We start from the raw sequence: 21591 nt of genomic DNA, 5'->3' as shown, positions 1-21591 counted from the left end.
AAATAGGTATTTTAAGGACTTGAAGCAAGGATGCTAACCCCTACATATGACCCCAATACGAGATCAACGTAGCGAGATTTGACGCTTTCGCCGCCGGAGCTGAAGGCAGACAGCGTTGTCGCCAGGGCGGCCAGAGCGACCTTGGACGCTCTCGCCGCTTTCGGTGTGAACGTATGGTAATACTCAAATGCACCATCAAAATAAAGTGTTTCCCTTAATTATTTTGTCGATCAGATTACTTGATTGAAAATAAACCTCTGTACTTGTTCATCCTTACTCCTGATTTTGATTGCAACTGAATAATCTGAGCATTTTGCAAAGCAGCTTTGGAAGGATAATTATTGTAAAAGCTAGGCTAATAAAGGCTGACGCCAAAAAGTAATCAACACATATGTAAAACTAGAGGTGTGAACCTATACTGGTCTCACGGTTCGGTTACGATTATCATGCCATCGATTCGGTTCAATTCGATATCTCGGTGCATCACACATTTCCATATATATGTTATATTTTAGGGGGGGGCTATAACAAGCTGTCTGTATAAACACACAGACACACAGCAACACACTGTCTCTCATTCAAACACATTCACAAACATAGACAGCATCAAACAAACACACACACAAACACACTTAAGCCCTTGTAACAGGGAGAGCTCGCGCGGAGCGGAGCAGAAAAACGGGAAAGAAAAAAAAAAACCGAAAAAATAAGCACTTTTCCGACAGTGCCTTACAGAGAGCTCCTCACAGCGCGAGCTCTGCCGGCTAAAGTAAACGCAGACTGCAAGGGCTTAAACGGAGCAGTGCTCGTAATGTGAGCGAAAAAAGAAAGACAGCTGTGAAACATAACCAGCTTTGTCTTTCTGTAGGAAACACACTTTAGATCTTTTTAGGGTAAGAGTTTTTTGAGTTATTGCCGTCTATAACTGAAAGTGTGTCAGGAAAATCGAAAACAAAAACAACTGAAGCGTGCTCATTTCTGGCGCCCCACTGGATATACAGCGCCCTAAGCATTTGCCTATGGTGCCTATGCCACGGACCGGCCCTGAGTTGGCTGAGTGTTGTAAATAACGGCGCTCACCTCCCTCGCGACAGAGCGCATAGGAGATAAATGACGTCACTACATAATAACCGGTTATGATTATTGCTGAATCGATACCGAATTGTCCGCGTCTGCATCGCGGTTCACCGAAGAAACAACTAATTTTGACACCCCTATGTAAAACCCTTACGACCTGTGGTGTCTTCGCTAATACCTAACAGCCTTTTAAAACTCTCACTAAAAGCTCCCTCTGAAATTTGTTTTGTCTGATTTAATTTTTTTCTTGTGAACTTTAATAAACAAAAGACGAAGCTTGACACACTCCAGAAGTGAACGCGCAGAGTTGCCCTTATCCAGATGTGATCCGACAAACCAGCAAAAGAAGAGGACAAAGACCCTCCAAAAACATCTCTTTTTTTGTCAACAGCACAATTTTCACACTTGCATTCATGGCTAATTTAAGTTTGGATTATCCCATCACTTATAATACAGTTTCAAGCAGTCGGTGTGTTCAGACTTCTGTCTCCTAATGTGTGCAATATACAAACAGTTTTTGCAGTTCTCAGCTTTAACCTCTGACTTCACCATGGCAAGGTGGAAAACAGATGTGTCTAGACCTACACCGAGCATACAGTGGTAAAGAAGAGGAGGAGGAGAAAGGTTTATGTGGTGAATCCAGAATAAAATAAGTTAATGCAAAAGTGGGAGTCATCCTAAATGGATGAGTATTAAAAAAAGGATGTCCGTCGTCCACTGAACCTCACCTCTCAATATCCTTTAATGGACAATCCTGCAACATCTGGACTTACAGACACCTGAAGAATATTAGCTGGGTGCTTCAAGGTTCAGGTCTGGAGAGAAGCTCAATGGGCTTTTGAGTTTTATAGCTTAAACAGGAAGAGCAAGCCTTTTATTTTTTACCGAGGGCAAGTTTGCATATTTCCGATGAGAGTGTTGAGAAGGCCCTTAGTTGCTAACAATTTGATGGCAAGCGATTTATAAAACACAACTCAGATTTGTGATGTCCAGCCAAATGTTTGGGGACACCGGTTTCACAGTATTGAACTCCGGTGTTCAATGACTTCCATGTCCACAGGTGTATAAACTCATGCACTAGGCATGCAGAAGCTTCTACAAACGATTGTTTGAATTATATTAGGGCCTTAGGAATTAAGACTGGGATGTTAAAGGTCTTGTGACCAAGTAAAACTTGACCAAATAGCCTTTTTTTACTCTGAAATCCAAGAGAGTCAAAAAGAAAAAGTCAGAATTCCAAGGAAAAAAGTCAAAATTGTGTGATAACATCTCTGAAATAAGAAAAAAGGGTCAAAATTACAAGAAAAAAAGCCAATGTGAACTCGCTTATGAAATAATAATATCAAGGAAAGTCCAAATTCTGAAGATAAAATCACCTCACCCCGCTTTTCATTCCAAAACCAGGCTTCCATATACTACAAAAAACCAAGCCGGTGGCTGACAACTCTAAACCGCAGCTCAGTTGCACTGCAGAAAATGACCCCCCATGATCACTGGCAACACCCCGGTGTGGAGACGTTCATCTGCTTCTCCAGGTTTAACTCATCAGAGAGAGAGAGAGAGAGGGAGAGAGAGAGAAGGAGGGAGAGCCAGAGCCAGTCAGCGTGCAGAGGCAGAATGAAAAGCACGGCTTACAAGACATGTGGAAGTTTCAGACCTCTGATCACAATAGGTGATGCGGAGACGATCTGGGGATTCGTCCAGCTCCTTCACGACAAGGAAATTCCTCAGTATGAGAACGAAGATTGAGATGATATCTGGATTATTTTCCCACCAAAAATTTGGACACCACAATGTTTTCTTTGTACTTTGTGTTTATGTATAAACGGCGAGGAGACGGTTTATTGTGACAAAGTGCTTGTTTCACTTAAGAAAAACCAGCAAGGGGAATTAATAATATGGAATTAAGCTAATGTGGAGAAAACACTCAGATTGGAGTTCAAGGTGAGTAACACATCAATTTCCTCCATTATGTGAATGAGCTTAAACGTATTTTTGCTTTTATAGTAATAACATAGAAAGCAATATAGCTTATATACAAAATAAAAAACTAAATAGATAAGGGGGATGGATAAGCTTCACAGAGCCTCCTAAATATAAGTTCCTGCTAATTCTCTACAGCATCAACTTCCTTTCTATAACACAAAGTATGGTGAATATTACATACAATCGACAGCACATTGCACATAATAGTTCATAATTCACATTACGTAACGTTACGCCAGAAGAAGCAGCTTCAGAGAGGTAATGTAATTATGAAAGCGTAATCATTTCGAAAACAGAAATGTTGTTTATGAAGTCTTCTGCCTCCAACTGATTGAGCTAGATAGGAACACAAATGACTGCGCATGGTCAACATTCACAGATCATCCCTGATAGCTGCTTCCTTGCTTAATTACGAACATGCTCTGGAACACGTACTGCTAATCAAATGACATCAGAATCATCATTCTCAGATTCCTTTCACTATAAATGTTTACATCTGCAGGACGGAGCAAAAATGGGCAACACCTCATCTACCACGTGACTCTGATTCCATCATTTCTGGAGGAATTCTATGGAAACTCCTTTGCTCGATGAACTGGATTTTCGCTAGCAAACAGAAGTGCTTCACTTGCCCTGAACGAAGAGAGTCTGTGACAATGCTGGACGAGCCCTCAGAAATAATACAAGCACAACTTCCCAAGGCAGAATGGCTAACGTCAGGCAAACAGACAGTGTGGATTGGCCTTCGCATTGGGCAGCGCTGCTCATTCTTCTGGTCATCGTTCCCACCATCGGCGGAAACATCCTGGTCATTCTGGCAGTGTCGCTGGAGAGAAAACTCCAGAACGCCACTAACTTCTTCCTGATGTCTCTGGCTGTGGCTGATCTGCTGGTAGGACTGCTGGTGATGCCCATCGCTTTGGTCACAGTGCTTTACAGTAAGTTAACGTACAGGAACACTCCAGCATTATGCTGAAATTTACACTTTAGCCCAGACTTAAATGGATAGTTCTCCCAACAATTACAATTCTGTCATCAATTACACACCCTTTACCTGTTCCAAACCTCTTTGACTTTGTGTTGAACGCTGATTTAGTGAATAAAGGTGTAAACCTGTAACCACTGGCTTCTATAGTTTGTGTTGTCTGTAATGCTATTTAGATACATATACATTATTATTCTAGGAATAAACATATCGACTTCTAATGCACAAAAACTGTATTCTGTATTACTGTTTGTTGCTAGATCTTTTCCAACTGGTCTAACGTTGAGTTTTCCAAAAACCCAAAAGCTTGGAAAAATTCCATTAGCTTAACATGAGACCAAACTTTGACCCATCATAACTCTAAACAAGCGATTCATAGAAACACGCAATCTTATTTGAGAAGGTTGTCGAGCAGTGTAAAACTACATAATAAACTGGGGTGTAAGTTGCATCCCTGGGACAGAAGAGCAACCCAAACTTTTGCATCGACTTACAATGGTGAAAGTCCCTTGGAAAAATTCCATTAACTTAACATGGGACTGAAATTTGACCCATCATAACTCCGAACAAGCTATTTACAGAAACATGTGATCCAAAATAATTTAAGAGGTTGTCAAGCCGTGTAAAACTACATATTAAACTGGGGTGTAAGTTGCACCCCGGGACAGAAGGGCACCCCAAACTATCGCATATACAATGGTGAAAGTCCCTTGGAAAAACTCCATTAACTTAACATGGGACCAAACTTTGACCCATCATAACTCTGAACAAGCTATTTACAGAAACATGTGATCCTAAACAATTGAAGAGGTTGTCAAGCCGTGTAAAACTACATATTAAACTGGGGTGTAAGTTGCATCCCTGGGACAGAAGAGCACCCCAAACTATCGCACTTACAATGGTGAAAGTCCCTTGGAATAAATTCATTAACTTAACATGGGACCGAAATTTGACCCATTTAACTTTGAACCAACTATTTACAGAAAAACATGATCTTAAAAAAATGAAGGGGTTGTCAAGCTGTGTAAAACTACATTTTGAACTGGGGTGTAAGTTGCACCCCTGGGACAAAAGAGCACCCCAAACTTACAATGGTGAAAGTCCCTTGGAAAAATCCCATTGACTTAACATGGGACCAAATTTTCAGCTTCACCAACACCACCCCTTGCTGAAGCGAGCTGATTATCTGGCACTGTGTATCATCATTCCAAAGTTCCTTTTGTAGTTCCTAGCTCAGGGGTGGCCAACCCGGTTCCTGGAGAGCCACCTTCCTGCAGATTTCAGCTGCTACCCATATCAAACACACCTGAACCAATTAATTAGGACCTGAACACCACGTGATAATTACAGGCAGGTGTGTTTGATATGGGTAGCAACTGAAATCTGCAGGAAGGTGGCTCTCCAGGAACAGGGTTGGCCACCCCTGTCCTAGCCTTTTCCGCTTGAAAAATAGCTACTGATTGTCTATTGGTCTTAGCAACTGATGCAGTCACGCTTTAAATAGTAAAAATATAAACTCTGGTCATTATTGAGCAAGATGCTAATGGTTTTATCCGATTCAATGATCTATGCAAAGCCAAGCTAAAAGTGCACTCGCCAGACACGAAGATCGCTTGAACACATTCAAAAATGGTCAAACTCAACAGTTTAACTCTAGCATAGCTGTAAAAGGAGCCTTTTTGTATTTTAAAGTGGAATGTTGCTTTAACTATGATTGCTGAAGTTTCAGGATTGTTTGACAGTCCAATTTATTATCCAGATGGAATCAATACCCCGCAAAAGTCAAAGTTTCCAAGGGTAGCACTAAAAGTACATTAAACAGAATGATGGAGACCATGTTTCATGTCCAGACAAAGCGAACACACACGGCAGTCAAACACTCTTCAAAACATTTGTGGAGTAAACACGTGTCACCACTTTTAAACTACACAACATCTGCCAAGGCACTTCTTCTGCTGTCATTCTTACGGCAGCCCGGCGTTCAGTCGTGATGCCAGAACGCTCCAGTTGGTCCATTATTCCTCATTAATTAGACTCAATGACATTTATTGAACCTCCGTGTGCTGGTCTTCACACTGCTTAAGGTGAACCAGAACTTGTGTGCCCTGAATTAGCAATCACTTTTTAGCTCTCCAACACTAAAGGAACTGATTTGTGAAGGAATGACGATCAATTCACAGATGCTTCCATGAAACCTCTCATAGGAGTTTTATAATGTGGGTGTTTAATTAGAGGTAAAATAATGTCTGAGATTAAGTTTTTACAACATAATCTGCACGACTAGGTAACCCAAAATGATAGCTTTACAAATACTTGTTACAAACCAGTTTGACTTTCTTCTGTTGTACACAAGGAAAGATATTTTGATCAATGTTGGAAACTAGTAGTCATCGACTCCCATCAGTATTTGTTTTTGCTACTATGACAGTCGATGGCTATTGGTTTCCAACATTCTTCAAAAACTGTTGTGCTCAACAAAACAAGAAAACAATGGTTTGGTTATTAATAACATATTAGGAATTTTTGTTGAACAACTCAAAGTTATAAATCCCACTGTAACCCAGGCCAAATTATTCCTCAAAAGTTTTAATTTCCAACAAAGTGTTGACCTTAGTCTTCCACATGCCTTTGAAACCTTACTGACTCAAGACTTTCAATCCCCTCCATTGACACTTAGCTGAAAAACGATTGTTATGCTTCCAGATGTTGCACACTTGTGTGTTTTTTTTTTTTAAGAGTATTACTTTTATGTAATGTCATAATTGTTTGTAGAGCAAGTAGCTTGACAATTTACAGCCGTTTATTATTCCTAGTCATTTCACCATGGGCAAGACATTAGGAAGTGCAGAATAAGTAAAATGGGGTGCCTGAATTGCAAAATTGGTAAAATGAGGTGCTGGATCTAGATCCGGCTTGTTCCAGCACAAATTAAACCCTGCTTAAGACACAGTTGTATACTTCTGCGTTCAATTTGAGTCAAGTTTTTCCAAAACGATATTGTGTTTTATTTAATTAAGTTTAATTTAAGACATTGTGAAGCACTTTGGTCAATGATGGTTGTTTTTAAATGTGCTATATAAATAACACTGAATTAAAATCTCTAAGACTTTTGACAAACATTTGAGAGGTTAGAGGAACAACAAAACCCAATGTAAAGATAACAAAAGTGGGCTTTTTAACTTTACGTTTTTGCCAAAAATAAAGTTGAGGCTTAAGTATTGAGTTAATTCTAACATTAGCCTCTTTCACACATACAGACCTTCACATAAAATGACTGTCAATTTTCCGGAAAGGTCTGTATGCGTGAACAGGCCCTTTTTGAAAATACCGGTATATTCGTTCCGGCTATTTTCCGGAAAGAGAAGTTGTAACATTACCGATAATTTGAACGCAGAAGGAAGATTGCCGCAAAGACTGCGATCACGTCTAGAACGTGCTGACGTAAGACGTCTACTTTAGCCAATCAGAACACTCCGACGCATTCATGTCTGTGCGGTTTATGAAAATAAAAGCCTTTGAGAATTTTTCCAGACACATTTAGCTGCTGTATACTAGTCAAATAACGTTTATACCTTCCTTCTTAATGCCAACTATGTAAATAATTATCAATAAGACGCTTATAAGCCGTTGTTTGTTTACCTTCAAGCTCTGCTTTCTGCAGTTGCTTGATACGTAGCGTATGCACATAAAGCAACTGGTGAGTGCCAGCACACACATTTTATGAACATCTCAACATGCGAAAGTGTTAGAAAGTCGAAGTTGTTCACAATACTGATCCATCCACAGAGTTTGTAATGTAGTCAAATGTTTACAAATACAATCGCAGCCATTTAGAGCTCATTTCTGGTCAATAACGTCAGAATTTACCGCTATTTTGGAATGGATGTGTGAACGCTCTTTTACGGAAAAATTGCGTAACGTGCTCGTCCGTATGAACAGCGCTTTTTTAAATTTACCGATAAAATCGTAAATTCGTAACATCGAAATTTTCCAGATATTTACTGCTATCACTGTGTGAAAGGGGCTCTTGATGGCATGACAAAATGAAAAAGGAAAAAAAAAAGCCCTCCAAGGCTAAGAAAGGAAGCAAACAGGTCCTAACGGTGACCATGAGTACTATTTGTTAGAAAGTCAAAGAAAGATTTCACCAAACAGTTGAAGCTGACATTTACCAGAAGTTATGAACGCTGACAGGTAATTAAATCCTCAGGAGGAGGGGGGTACAATAATACACACTGTTCGAGTGCAACAATTTATTGACCAGGACAGCGCGCACACACAGAGACGGCCGTCTGCTTCACCTTAGCAGTAACTCTAGACATTAATGCGCAAGATAATAACTTGCAATTAAATGTAATCTTCAAAATAAAAGCAATCCTTACAAATTAGAGACATTCAAAGGTTTCACTGCTGTGTAGGGACGGACGTGCTTGCTAAAACAGTATACGCAAAAAGGCCACGTCCACATCTGTGGAGCAGGTGAAGACGGGGACTCAGTTAAACTACAGATCGACACACTGCTTGATAAAGAGTCTCTGCAGGGATAAAAACAAGAGCTGACTCTGAGAGCACACCACAGATGCACTTCTCGGAGAAAGAGGGAAATATTTACATGAGGAAGTTGAGACTTGGCAGTGCAAACCTAAAGTGCGGTAGAGCAGAGTGTCTCTTTATTTTACTTTTAGAAAGAGAGGGTGCGTTATACCTGGAGGTCTATATTGGGAACAGAATGTATGATGTCAGAAAACGAAGCAGTTTTATAAACGCTCGTCAATGATGTTTCTTACAGACAACATGAGATCAGACAAAACTGATTCACACTGTAAAAAGCAACTAGTTACTTTCCTTAAAAGTAAAAGCGCTGCCTTAAAGTTGACTTTGCGAGTAAACTATTATTGGAAGTTTTAATCTGATTTTAATTTTAAAATGTAGGCACATACTTTATTTACTTAATTGTAATTTATTACATTTTTAAAGTAAACTAATTGCCTTAAAATCAATGGGGCTTACTTAATCATTTGAGCAAAGTCAACTAATCGCTTTAAAATCAACAGGTTTACTCACTTTTTTAAAGTAAAGTCAATTAATAATTGATTAACTAAACAGGGTTTACTCACGTTAAAACTCAACTAATGGCTTTAAAATCAACAAGTTTAGACTCTTTAAAGAAGTCAATTAATCACTTTTCAATCAACAGGTTTACTCACTTTTTAAAGTCAACTAATAGTTTTAAAATCAATGGGTTTACTCGGCTAAAGTAAATGAATTGCTTTAAAAGCAACAGATTTACTAACTTATTATACGTCAACTAATCACTTTACTTTAAAAAGTGAGTGAACCTGTTGATTTTAAAGTCAACTAATAGGTTCAAAATCATTGGGTTTACTCATTTAAAATAAACAAATCGCTTTAAAAGCAACAGATTTACTCACTTATTATAAGTAAAGTCAACTAATCGCTTTAAAATCAACAGGTTTACTCACTTATTATAAGTAAAGTCAACTAATCGCTTTAAAATCAACAGGTTTACTCACTTATTATAAGTAAAGTCAACTAATCGCTTTAAAATCAACAGATTTACTCACTTATTATAAGTAAAGTCAACTAATCATTTTAAAATCAACAAATTTACTCACTTATTATAAGTAAAGTCAACTAATCGCTTTAAAATCAACAGGTTTACTCAATTATTATAAAAAAGTCAACTAATCGCTTTAAAATCAACAGGTTTACTCACTTATTATAAGTAAAGTCAACTAATCGCTTTAAAATCAACAGATTTACTCACTTATTATAAGTCAACTAATCGCTTTAAAATCAACAGGTTTACTCACTTATTATAAATAAAGTCAACTAATAGTTTTAAAATCAAGAGGTTTCTCCTCTTAAACTAAACAAATCACTTTAAAAGCATCAAGGTTTACTCGCGTTTGAAGTCAACTAATCGCTTTAAAATCAACAGGTTTACTCACTTTTTAAAGTAAAGGCAACTAATCACTTTGAAAACAACAGGTTTATATTGGTTCTTATAAATTAACAAATTTAAGACTAACAACGGAAAGGTTTTAACACATTTTGTTTGTTCATTTACACAACAAGCACTGTGGGGGCTTTAAGAATATTGGAAGTATTGGAAAACATGAATGTTTTTGTTAAAATATTAACATGCACATTTTTTTCTTGCATGTTGAGTCTACAGATGCATATCCAGACCATGTGCATTTCTATTGAAATAACTAGATTTTCCGTCAAACAATGGAAAATGTGTTTGAACAATTTTGAGATTAAACATATCGAATCTATTAAGCAACAACAGTTACATAAGATATGAGTGTTAAAAATATGACCGTCATGCTGGTTACATTAATTTGGATCTAAAATAACAGGAACAAAAAAAAACAGCTGGATTTGGAAAACTTCAAAAAGCCCAGCTGGCAATGATGCACCCCTCTCTGTGGAGCTTCTATGGGGATCTGTTTAGTGAAGAGGGTCGATCTGACTAATGCCGGTAACATCTGCTAACAAGCTCTCCAAACCACAGATCCAGGTTCATGGATACATTATTGTTTAGATCCACTTAAGCTAAAATGGTGTTGGAAATGTACACATACAGTACTGAGCAAAAGACCTAAGCACTACGCCAGCTTTGCTAGCCTCAAAAATTTGGCACAATTTAAAATCAATCAGTCTCTAATTAAAACAAACAGAGAATATAGGAAATATTTACCAAAAAAAATGTTTTTTTTTTTTTTTTTTTACATGCATTTTTTTTTCTCTTTGCTGTTTGGGCTTATTTGAACCCAATTAGAATAAAAACCTTAGTATCGTCTTTTGATATGATGTATTTTAGAGAAAATATGTCCATATATGTGGACTCGTGGTCTGAATTTATATAAAATACTTTTTCCTGACTGTTTTTTAATGCATATTTAACATAGAAATTTTTTTGAACATGTTTTGACTATCAGAGAGTAAAAACTATTTTTTTCCCCATTTTGGAAAGTTAGAAATAGTGTTTGGGACATTTCATTTGCTGCAAAACAGTTGCAGGATAACACTGTATGTCTGCAACAAAATATAAAACATTCAAAGTATTTTAAATAGCCACTTCAGAGCTAAAATTCAGGGCACGTATGTGGCCACTAAACCCTAGAAGATTAAGCAAAAAATCTGTTTAATGTGGCGTCCCTTGGCACTGTTTTGTTCTAATTATCCTGATATTTCCTCAAATAATGTGCTGTGTGAAACCAGGCTTCTTTTAGCACTCACCAGGGCTTATCTTTGGGTTTAGACTGTCATATCTTTCTTTTTCTGTCCAGGTGATCCCATAGGGCCTCTATAATATTCAGGTCTGGACCCTGTGGAGGCCATTCCATGACTGTCTGTGTTTTTCATCAGCTATTTTCTTGCTCCAAAGAGGATTTCACTGCAATCAGCAGATCATTATCATGCTGAAACCTGAAATTTAACCTACTACTATGGCCACAGGGAATCTGCAGACGTTTTTTGCTATTTCTGCAGAAAATTTTGATAAAAATCTGCAGATTTCTGCCAAATTATTTTGGGAGTATCATAACTAAAACCTAATATATGAAAAAAAAAAAAATCTTATATTTTTAAAATGCAAATCCAATTAGATTCACTTTATTTGGTAAATAAAGCAAGTTTGTCATATAATATATCTAGTAAAAGACAAAAAAAATATTACTGCACAAACTGCATTGTACAGAAATCAGATGAACATTTTCACATTAGTCAATAATATTACTGAAATTAAGTAAAAGAAACTGAATAAATATAGATTTACCCACATTTACTCAAGTAAACAAACAGAATTAATGATGGGCTAAAAATCTGTGAGTGCAGATTCCGGGTGGGCCTACCCTATTATCACTGAAGTACTTTCCAGAAGGAACGACATAATGGATTGAAACCTGTAAACATCGGTACTTTCAAGGTTCACAATTAGCAAATATAATTAACAACACTAGTAGAAATGCAGCTCAAACCAGGACAAGTCTATCTCCAACACTGTCTTTAACATGTCTAAAATAAAATCAAAATAATTATTTTAAACAAATTGACAAATAAAAAGTACACTTCATGTGGTAAAGGGTCACATATATCCATTATACCATGAGTAAAACTACAGATTAAATGTTTGATTGATGTAGATTTTTACCAAATTTATTACATCAACACTCTACATTTATACTGTACTACATTGATACTATACTTCTGAACCAGTTTCAATTGAACAATCTGGAATATTTTAGCTCTTCTTCATCCATGTTAAGATGCTTTAACTCAATCTACATTGTAAAAGCAATAGAAATATAGACAGACTGAAATTTCACTATGATAAACATTGAATTACCATGAGGTCTATAATTTAGTTCACCTATTCTGCTGGAGCATGAAAAAGACCATCCGAAAAACAGCTGATACGAAAACAACAACCTCATTTAAAGACTTGCAACAACAGCTTTTGGGATGAAGACCAAGTCAAATATCCACCATTTCATCATGTCTGCCACTAAAACAAACAGAGACACTGAAGCGCTTGATGAATCGTCCAAAAGCCCCCAAGTGTTTAATCTCTTGAACTGTTTATTTTTGCGAAACTCAAGCTTGCACCGATTTATTTAATAAATGTTGAGACCCACTAACATGCGAGATGAGATGCAAAAGTAATGCATTTTTCTAACATCCATGTCCAGCATTTCTTTTCGACATCTAAATGCGTCAAGAATCCTAAGTTGTGGCAAAGGCACAATCTAAAAAACATCAGCAAAAAAGCCTTGGAAGATCTGTGATATAGAGTATTTTAGTAAGAAAACAGTTCTCTGAAAACACAGCATGGCTTTCATCAGGGTTAGCAAGCCATTTGGAGTGAGCGTGCATGATATAACGCTGAAAGGATGTCTCAAAAGTGTTTGTTTCCCACCACAAGAATGACTCTGAACTGCTCCCATTTGCATTTCTGCTAGCCCACTGATTAATGCTTCATTTTCTTTTGATATTTCAGACTCCACATGGCCCCTTGCAGATTTCCTGTGCCCGATCTGGCTGTTTCTGGATGTCTTGTTCTCCACTGCGTCCATCATGCACCTGTGTGCCATCTCTCTGGACCGCTACATAGCCATTAAAAAACCCATCCAGCACAGCCAGTTCAAGTCCAGAGCTAAAGTGCTGGCTAAAATCGCACTTGTCTGGCTAATCTCCATAGGTATGTTAAAGATCTAGCTGTTGGTGCATGGTGAAGGACGGCATATTGCACAGGGTTTCAAATTTAAAGTCAAATTTAGGACTTTAAGACCATTATGAATGACTTTTTAAGGGGTAAAACGCTTAGGATTTTTTTGTATCGGCTAGCGGAATATTTGTTACTTGCCCCATTAAAATTAAAATTCAGTTATTTCTGTAAACTCTTTTAAAAACTATAATAAACTAAATTATTCACAACATCCATTTATACATAAACACCCAAACAAATGTAATTTTGAGAATGTAAGAAAGACAGTTAAACCGTATAGGCAAACAGAGCTGATCAATTTACTTTTGTTAAACGGATTGTTATTCATACTGTGAAATGGATATATGGCCAAACCCTAACCCAGGGGTGGACTGGCCATCTGGCAATTCTGGCAAATGCCAGAAGGGCCGAACCATTTATTAAATGTGAGCTGGTCGTTTAAAAATAAATAAATAAATAAATAAAAACTATATTTATTTATTTTTTTATATGGAGGGAGCTTTTATCTCTTGCAAGATGTAAATATTATGATGATAATAATAATAATAATAATAATAATAATAAATGTTAAGCATTTGTCCCAATCGGCGAAGGCCGGTTGGTTTCAAAATATACATCAGAAGTCGAGCACTTCCTGAATCTCGCTGTTTTGCAGGCTGGAAATGTCACCAGTGGCAGAGATCGTGGTCACGTTTTTTATTTTTTTTATAGTAATTATTATCATTTTTATTTATTTATTATTATTATTATTCTTTTTTAGAGTAAATACCTTAAGTATTTTTGAAAAAAAATTTCAGTATTGGATTATGTTTATTGTTGTAATACCATAACAACTATAAAATTTCATCTTTATATAATAGACATTAAAACACGATAGTATTGCTATAAATTACTATTGTATTTTTTAATATGGAAGTGGATGCAACTTAAAATTTCACAGAATTTACAAAAAGATGGTCACAATGACAGAAGATGAACAGCTCATTACTTAAAAGAGTGTATTTAAAATATAAATCTGTATAATCAACAGCAAGCCTAGATGTTAAAAGAATGTCAAAATAAACAGCTTATACAGCAAGAAAGGTTTCAAATCTAATTTGGCTACATTATAAATTAAGTAGCAATAACGAGATGCTTTTGAGTGACAGGCCGGGACGTTTGTTTAATAGTTTTGCTAGTAATGTCCCTAAAATTTGGCATTTTATTGAACAAGTGGTCCATTTCTATAATAATTTCAGACTTCCTATAGAGGGCACTAGAAGGTATAAAGAAACAGCACACGGACTCTACAAGATTCACAGACTGTTTTTACTGTATATATACAGTTTGTTTTTTTCCAGTCACATACATTAAGTGTTCAAATATCTATTACACATGACATGGTACTGCCTATATTATTTCACCATCTGTACACCAATATAAGTACTGAATGTGTGTGTCCGTGGGTGGGGCTGTGTCGGTATGGTAATGTATGCTGGTGTGGCTACAGTGCCAGGGCTAAATTTTAGCCCTCACCCAGAGGATGAAGACTTAAAAACGATCTTAAATATACAGTTCCATTACTTGCATCTAACAAACTGCTATATAGAAACTGTGGCATATCAGCTCAGTCCAGAAACTCCCCAGCGATTGATGATCTCAGCACTCGGAGTCTCTGGAAAAGTCGCAAACGCATAAATCTCCTTTATCTCATGTCATCGACTGACCATTTATACAGGCGCAGCGATTTACTTTTAACAATTAGGTCTCGGTTATACGTTGACGTTGGCTTGTGGGGGGGTGGACTGAAGGTAAACACCTCGAAATTTCAGCTCGTTAACATCAGTGGAGAAGATTACTTTGGCTGTGGTGTTTGGATGAGCTCAACGCACGGTTCTGGAGTCTTGAAGCCGATTCACCACCATGAAAGGCAGGCCACGTGCTCCGTTTTCAGGAATACACAGGGATGTGGTGCTCATGGTCTGTGTTGAACTGACAATTTCGCATATTTCCATTTCTGACAAAGCAGTATTACTGAGAGAAAACAGGCAACAGGACCTTAGGGTTACACTCTAAAAAATTGCTGTGTTGTATTAATCCAACCATAGGGCGAATATAGGCAAACCCAATCATTGGGTTTTTGGAAAGAGTGTTTTTAAATTCAGTTAACTTTACTAACATGAACAAACAATAAACAATACATTAATTGCAGCATATGTTTGTGTTAGTTTACATAATGCAAATAAAGTTGCTCATAATTAGCTTATGTTGACTCAGAGTGCGCAAATTAAGGATAACAAGCATGAATTTGGATGTCAATAGTGCATTAGAAAATGTTGAACTTAATAAATTCTGAACAAATATTGTTAATAATTAGTTCATGTTAACCAAAAATGAAACCTTATTGTAAAGATTGACCAAAGATATTAAGCCCAACATTGGATTTGTCCATATTTGACCCAACATAGGGTGTGACACAGCATTCTTTAGGGTGCACGATGAGTTTTGTGTTTATAAATTCCAGTGTTCAATTCCATAACACGGTCCTGAGGAAGCTTTGAATGCTGCAATAATCGATCAACCAGCTGTTCTGGCAACCAATCAACTAGTAGAATTTCATTCTTTAAAAAAACCCAAGGCCGTTGCCAAAACAAAACTATTTGTGTTGGAGGAGTTTATAAAAAGGAAAGACTGACAATGACCAAGTCCAGGAGTGTCCAACGGAATGTTCATCTCCAACCAATGCTGTAGTAGAGTTGTAGAGCCCAGGGAGGAGTAGGTTAAATCAGAACCATGACAGTGACCCCAAAAAAAAGAAGAGTTGAGCAGAGTAACTCAAGACTGAGGGTCTGAGCAATTCAGAGAATGTAAATATTCTTTCCGTTGTGGTGAATGAAGTTCAGTCTTGAGGACTGCAATGCTATAAATCATCTTGCTTCAACACACCTGGCTATATATGTTAGAATAGGACTTAAGACCAGGACACGGCTAGCTAATGGTCAACCATGGGCAGGGCTAGACGGAATCTGCGGACGTTTTTTGCTGTTTCTGCAGAGAATTTTGGTAAAAATCTGTGAATTTCTGCAGAATTATTTTGGGAGTATCCAGCGGAGTATCATAACTAAAACCTTAATATATCAAATAAAAAGTAATAAATTACTGAATAAAAACAGAATAAATTCTTATTTACACATTTACTCAAGTAAATAAATAGAATTAATAATGGGCTAAAAATCTCCAGAAATCTGTGTAATTCTGCGTGCGCAGATTCCGTGTGGGCCTTGCCATGGGGCAGCATCGGGACTTTCGCGATCGTCTGTCAGGATGGTTTGTTCGGTGAGTTCAAATTCAGCTTGTAGAACAAAGTCAGGCATCGCCAGCTCTACAGCAACAAAACAGAGCGTGAGAACAAAACTGAAGTGATGAAACTAAGAGGGAACAAGACGCTGTATGTAATTTAGCTGCATTTCTCAAACATTTGCCAATGACATGGATTATTAGATTATCAGACACATTTGCATGAGTAAACCCCTCTTTGGTAAATGTCAAGTACTTTGAAAAACAGTACTAAATGCTGCTTTCTTTAAGGTTTGTATGTTTGTACATACAAAAAAAAAATCTTTGTGCACAGTAATTACAGTCCTTTGCTGTTCGTTTGGTGTGTTCAAAGGTTTTGGACCGGACGCGGCTGACAAGTTCAAGTTCTTAGGAGTCAGCTTTGCGTGTCCCAGATTTTAGCTAAACACTGTAGGACAGTGAATCTCCAAGAAAAAGACTCAACACTTCCAACTTAGTCAATGAATGTCAATGTTTTATTTAAGTCCTGTTCTCTGCTCAATTTAACGATTGGTCTTTCTCCAACAGGTATTGCGATACCGATTCCAATCAAAGGGCTTCAATTCTTTGATCATCCGAACATCACCTTCAACAAAAACCACACCTGCTTGTTGTCGCCGGAGGGCTTCAGGGACTTCAAGGTGTACGGGTCTTTGGTGGCTTTCTTCATACCCCTCGCAATCATGATGATCATTTACTTGCTGACAATCCAAGTACTGCGGAAAAAGGCCTACCTTTTAAGATCGAGAGCTGCGAGGCCCTCCATTTCCACGGTCTTCCAGCAGGAACTCTCAGTTCTTGCTTCACCAGAGAAAATGGTCATATCGAATGGAATAAAAAGAGACCGAACACTGAACCCCGTCAATCCCATCACAGGAGATGAGGTCCCTCTGCGCAGGATGTCCACCATAGGAAAGAGGTCCATGCAAAACTTGACCAATGAACAAAGGGCCTCGAAGGTTCTGGGGATCGTATTCATGCTGTTCGTTGTGATGTGGTGTCCTTTCTTCATTACTAACGTGACTTCTGTGCTCTGTGAAAGGTGCAACGGTAATCTAGTGGACCAGCTGCTGGATATCTTTCAGTGGGTGGGCTATGTTTCGTCAGGCATCAACCCGCTGGTCTATACTCTGTTCAATAGGACGTTCAGACTGGCCTTCAGGCGCTACATCACCTGTAACTACAAGAGCGTGAGGACTCCGAAACTGCAACGGAGAAGCAAAATCTCCTTTCGTTCATCAGTGACCGAAAACTCAAAGCGGTTTATGAAACACGGTATGAAGAATGGCATCAGCCCTGTAGGTTATCAGAGTCCGATCAGGCATCGATCAACGCAGCTGCAGACGTCTGCAAATATCATGTTAGACACGTTGCTGTTGACAGACAATGAAGACTGCAAACCTGATGAACACGTAAGCCACGTGTAGAAGATCTCATGAAAAGCCAAGAAAGAGATGTGCGATAGTCTTTTAGTGGCCACAAATCTCACCTGAGAAAATGAAATATGGCAACACTAGGATCTTGCACCCAATGTATGAACGTTTCCATAGTTCCTATAACTATTGATGGATGTGCACTTTTTTGGCCAGGTTTGTGCATTACAGGAACTGAGAATATTTCAAGCTTTTAGTACCATTAAACACCATTTGGTGAACTAATTTCAAACTAGAATCTATCCTCCAGGTTCCTACAGGTGGTGTGAGTGCAACCAGAAACATGCCTTAAAGGGGAACTTGAAAGGAATTTTGTTGTCAGAGGTCTGGTGGCTAGTTCCTGTAACTGTTACCCATTCCAAAATAAAAATTTAACAGGACCATATATAAAGGTCAGAGGTTTGTTATCCATTGTAGCAGTTTAAAACCGTTTACACGACAACGATGTAGCAAAAAATGCCAACATTTTTCTCACTTTCATGCAAGAATCCACATTTACACATCCACAAAAATAACCAAAACCACAATATAATGTACGCCAGGCCACTATTTTCCACCATCACTTCCCTATAGATACTGTTTACTAACAAGATGACAATTGTCTCTGCTGTTAGTTGTAATGTAAAGTAAAACCACACTTTGCTGAAGAAGCATTCGCAAACACTTGAGCAACAACAATAGCACATGTTCCACCACTGTTGTGCGAGTTTGTTTGTGCTTGCCTTTAATCGAAACCTTCTTAAAAACATACTAAACTCACATATGACATCATCATTTTCAAAGACTCATTTTCGCCAATAGGCATAGGCCGGTAAAAGATTCTGACGGTATAATAACCTTGGATAAAAATATTAAGGTTTGACGGAATTGTGATTACTGCTCTAAAATAACTTCATTTTAAATGTCTGGGTAAAAACAATTTCGCCCCCTTTGAACACAATATATTTTATTTTGAGAAACTTTTAAAATACAGTAAACATGTCAGACTAAATAATTATTCTGATGTCTTCATTAGTTTTAAAAACACAGATTTCATTACAATTTAAAGCAGGATCTTGGATTTCTTTTCTGCTGGAGATACTGTTGTCCTAATAAACGTAAAACAAAACAGAACAAAAAAAAACTTGCGAATACCGTACGAACGGTATAGCAGAACATTTTGGCGGTTTTAAAACCTGGACTCTTCCAAACCGTGATATACATTGAAAACGATTATCGCTCCATGCCTACACGCCAATAGCAGTAACATTACAATTCCACCTTTATTCAAGCTTCATGCGTTCTCACAAAAATGCAGCTGACATGCAAACAAACAGGCAAAACACACAAAAAGTATCAATTTTTTGGCAAAAAAAAAAAAAAAAAACATTGTCGTGTAAACAGCCTCTAACACTATTTCAAAGCATTAGATTGGAGCATATAATGCCACTTAAGATGACTGTCTAGAAACCCACCAAAGAGCAAGCATTTAGGGTTGGGCGATGTCGACCAATTTGGCACTGTATGATGTCTAATGTGAAACATCACGATCGCCATCATGTGAAAAGATGGGGGGGCTAGATAGAGTGCGCGCAAGGTGTCTGAAGAGCGAAGAGGGATCCGTTGGTGAAAAGGGTGCGCAACTTATTTGAGGACCGGGAGAAAGTCGTGCGATTTCTGGGAGATTATCACTCGTTTGCGGACATTAAGAGTCCCGCAAATGCATAGGGACTTGGGATGTCTGAATGTCATGTTTAACAACTATAGTGAGACGTGATCCAGCTGTACATCATTGATAAACTGTCCGACGTGCACTACTCTCTGCCTGGAGCTTAGAGGAGCGCATCACAGTGTGAGGCTGTGTGTGTGTGGTCACGTGATGTGCGTTTTCAGCGGACGGAGAGCTGTTCAGAAATGCTAGGTAAAACACGGTGAGGATGTGGATCATTTTCATACTAAAATGCCATTTTAACACAAAGACGTATTAGTGTAAACGGGGCCCAAGTGTGTATTTTTTGCAAGCGGGTTTGCGACGGAGGCGGAGGATCGGCGATGCCGGCTCAGCATCGTGTTGTCTATCGGCCCAACCCTACAAACATTGGGGATCAAAATGGTATAACTGTCAGCATTGGAGTAAAGAAATAATAAGAGCAGTACTTTGAGGCATGAGACTGTCATGCACATCCCAAAGGTCGTAGACAAGCTCTACAATGTGAAGGCAAATTATGAGACTTCTCAAGAAAGATAAGCACAAGTATCTCCGATACATCACACCTTCATAGAAAAATAACAAAATGCTCACAGAGAAATAGGAGGGCTTCTTTTATTACAGTAGACTGATCTTCAATGAAAATCAAAAGCTTTTGTACATGCAAGAATGATTTATATGTAGATACTGACGTTATTGAAGATTCTTTGCCAAAATCTTGCCAAATAAACTCTTCTCCAGATAAAGTGTTGATTCATTATGGTTTCTGAAAACAAATGTACTCATGAACTAAACAATGGTGCTCCTTTGGTTGAAGGTTCAAGAAACCCTCAAGTACTTTTTTTTGAGATGTTAACAGATTTGTGTGTGTTGAGCATCAGTTAAGACAATGTTAGCACCTGTTAGCTGTAATTGTAGGTAAAACTGGATAATTCCCGGGCTTCCGGGTTTAAAATGATAATTGGGGCAGATCAAAAACGGTGACGCAGTGTATATGTGCGATGTAGTGGAGTGATGACACGTCGGCTTCTCATTATTATTCAAAGCAGAGTTTTCTTATCCTATGAGAAGAGCCAGCTTCTTAATTATTCGTGACTGTGCGTGCTGTCCAAAGGCAAGACAAACCTGCAAGTGCCAAGCTGTGAGACCTTATGTTGATAACTGGGTGAGACAGAGTCCACGGACCTACGGCACACAGTATTGAGCTGTTCATGATGGGTCGTATGTGTTTGTTTCCATGATCCACGGGGGTTTGTTGCATGTTTTTCCCCTCAATGCTGTCAGGGCCAATATAGCAAAGCGGTTTATGTGCAGCAAGCATTTTTTTTGTTGGGAGAGCAGCACGAGAATAGGAGAATGGCGGACGTTGTCTTTTATCAGGAGTTCCTTCACATTTAGACACATCGCAGTGCTGCTGTGTTTGCCTAAATGCTCCATATTACTAGCAGGGCTAATGGTTGAAATAGACAGGGCAAGAGACCTGCTGCACTAAGTCTGCATTCAGACCCGGGGACTGAGGGAAAAGACCTCATTTATAATGTTTATATGAACACCATTATCTTTATAATGATATAAATTGTGGTGATCTGTACATGAAATTATGAATGACAAATGTAGCAGGGCATTAAATTAGTTAATTTATTTGCATTTTAACTTTGTAAACTATAAAATCATGCGTCTGCTCACGGTTTGTGTCTCGTTTGTCGACTAACAACAGTTGTACGCTCCCCTCCTTCTCCCCTGCTGGCAGCGCCCATTATCATGCACCTTTTGAAAAAATTCTGAGGTAGACTTGAACCGAAAGTGGGGGATGTCACGACCCTTTAAAGCCATAAGTTCACGCAAAAATTAT

General features: G+C 38.1%; 2 protein-coding genes across 7 annotated transcripts in view; one reads left to right on the top strand and one right to left on the bottom strand.

The window, feature by feature from the left end:
* The window catches only part of psmd1 (proteasome 26S subunit, non-ATPase 1), a 76303-nt gene that overhangs the window by 25682 nt on the left and 29030 nt on the right, over positions 1–21591 (bottom strand).
* Positions 2517–20254, top strand: htr2b (5-hydroxytryptamine (serotonin) receptor 2B, G protein-coupled). 2 transcript variants are annotated; one of them, XM_087303241.1, is made up of 4 exons: positions 2517–3021; positions 3566–4001; positions 13077–13277; positions 17148–20254. In XM_087303241.1, the coding sequence occupies exons 2-4, from the start codon at positions 3770–3772 to the stop codon at positions 18044–18046; spliced, it is 1332 nt and encodes a 443-aa protein (XP_087159367.1). In that variant the 5' UTR covers positions 2517–3021; positions 3566–3769; the 3' UTR covers positions 18047–20254.

The sequence above is a fragment of the Danio rerio genome, chromosome 22, assembly GCF_052040795.2.
Source record: "Danio rerio strain M-AB ecotype USA chromosome 22, GRCz13ab, whole genome shotgun sequence".
NCBI classification, from domain to species: Eukaryota; Metazoa; Chordata; class Actinopteri; order Cypriniformes; family Danionidae; genus Danio; species Danio rerio.
Note: the sequence above shows the minus strand (reverse complement) of the source record. Positions and strands in the feature narration are given on the sequence as shown.

Excerpts from the sequence above, each read along its gene's own strand:
- htr2b (XM_087303241.1), top strand. The coding sequence starts at position 3,770 with ATGGCTAACGTCAGGCAAACAGACAGTGTGGATTGGCCTTCGCATTGG. Across the intron at positions 4,002-13,076 it reads TTTGGTCACAGTGCTTTACA|ACTCCACATGGCCCCTTGCA; the intron begins GTAAGTTAACGT and ends TTGATATTTCAG. Across the intron at positions 13,278-17,147 it reads TGTCTGGCTAATCTCCATAG|GTATTGCGATACCGATTCCA; the intron begins GTATGTTAAAGA and ends TTTCTCCAACAG.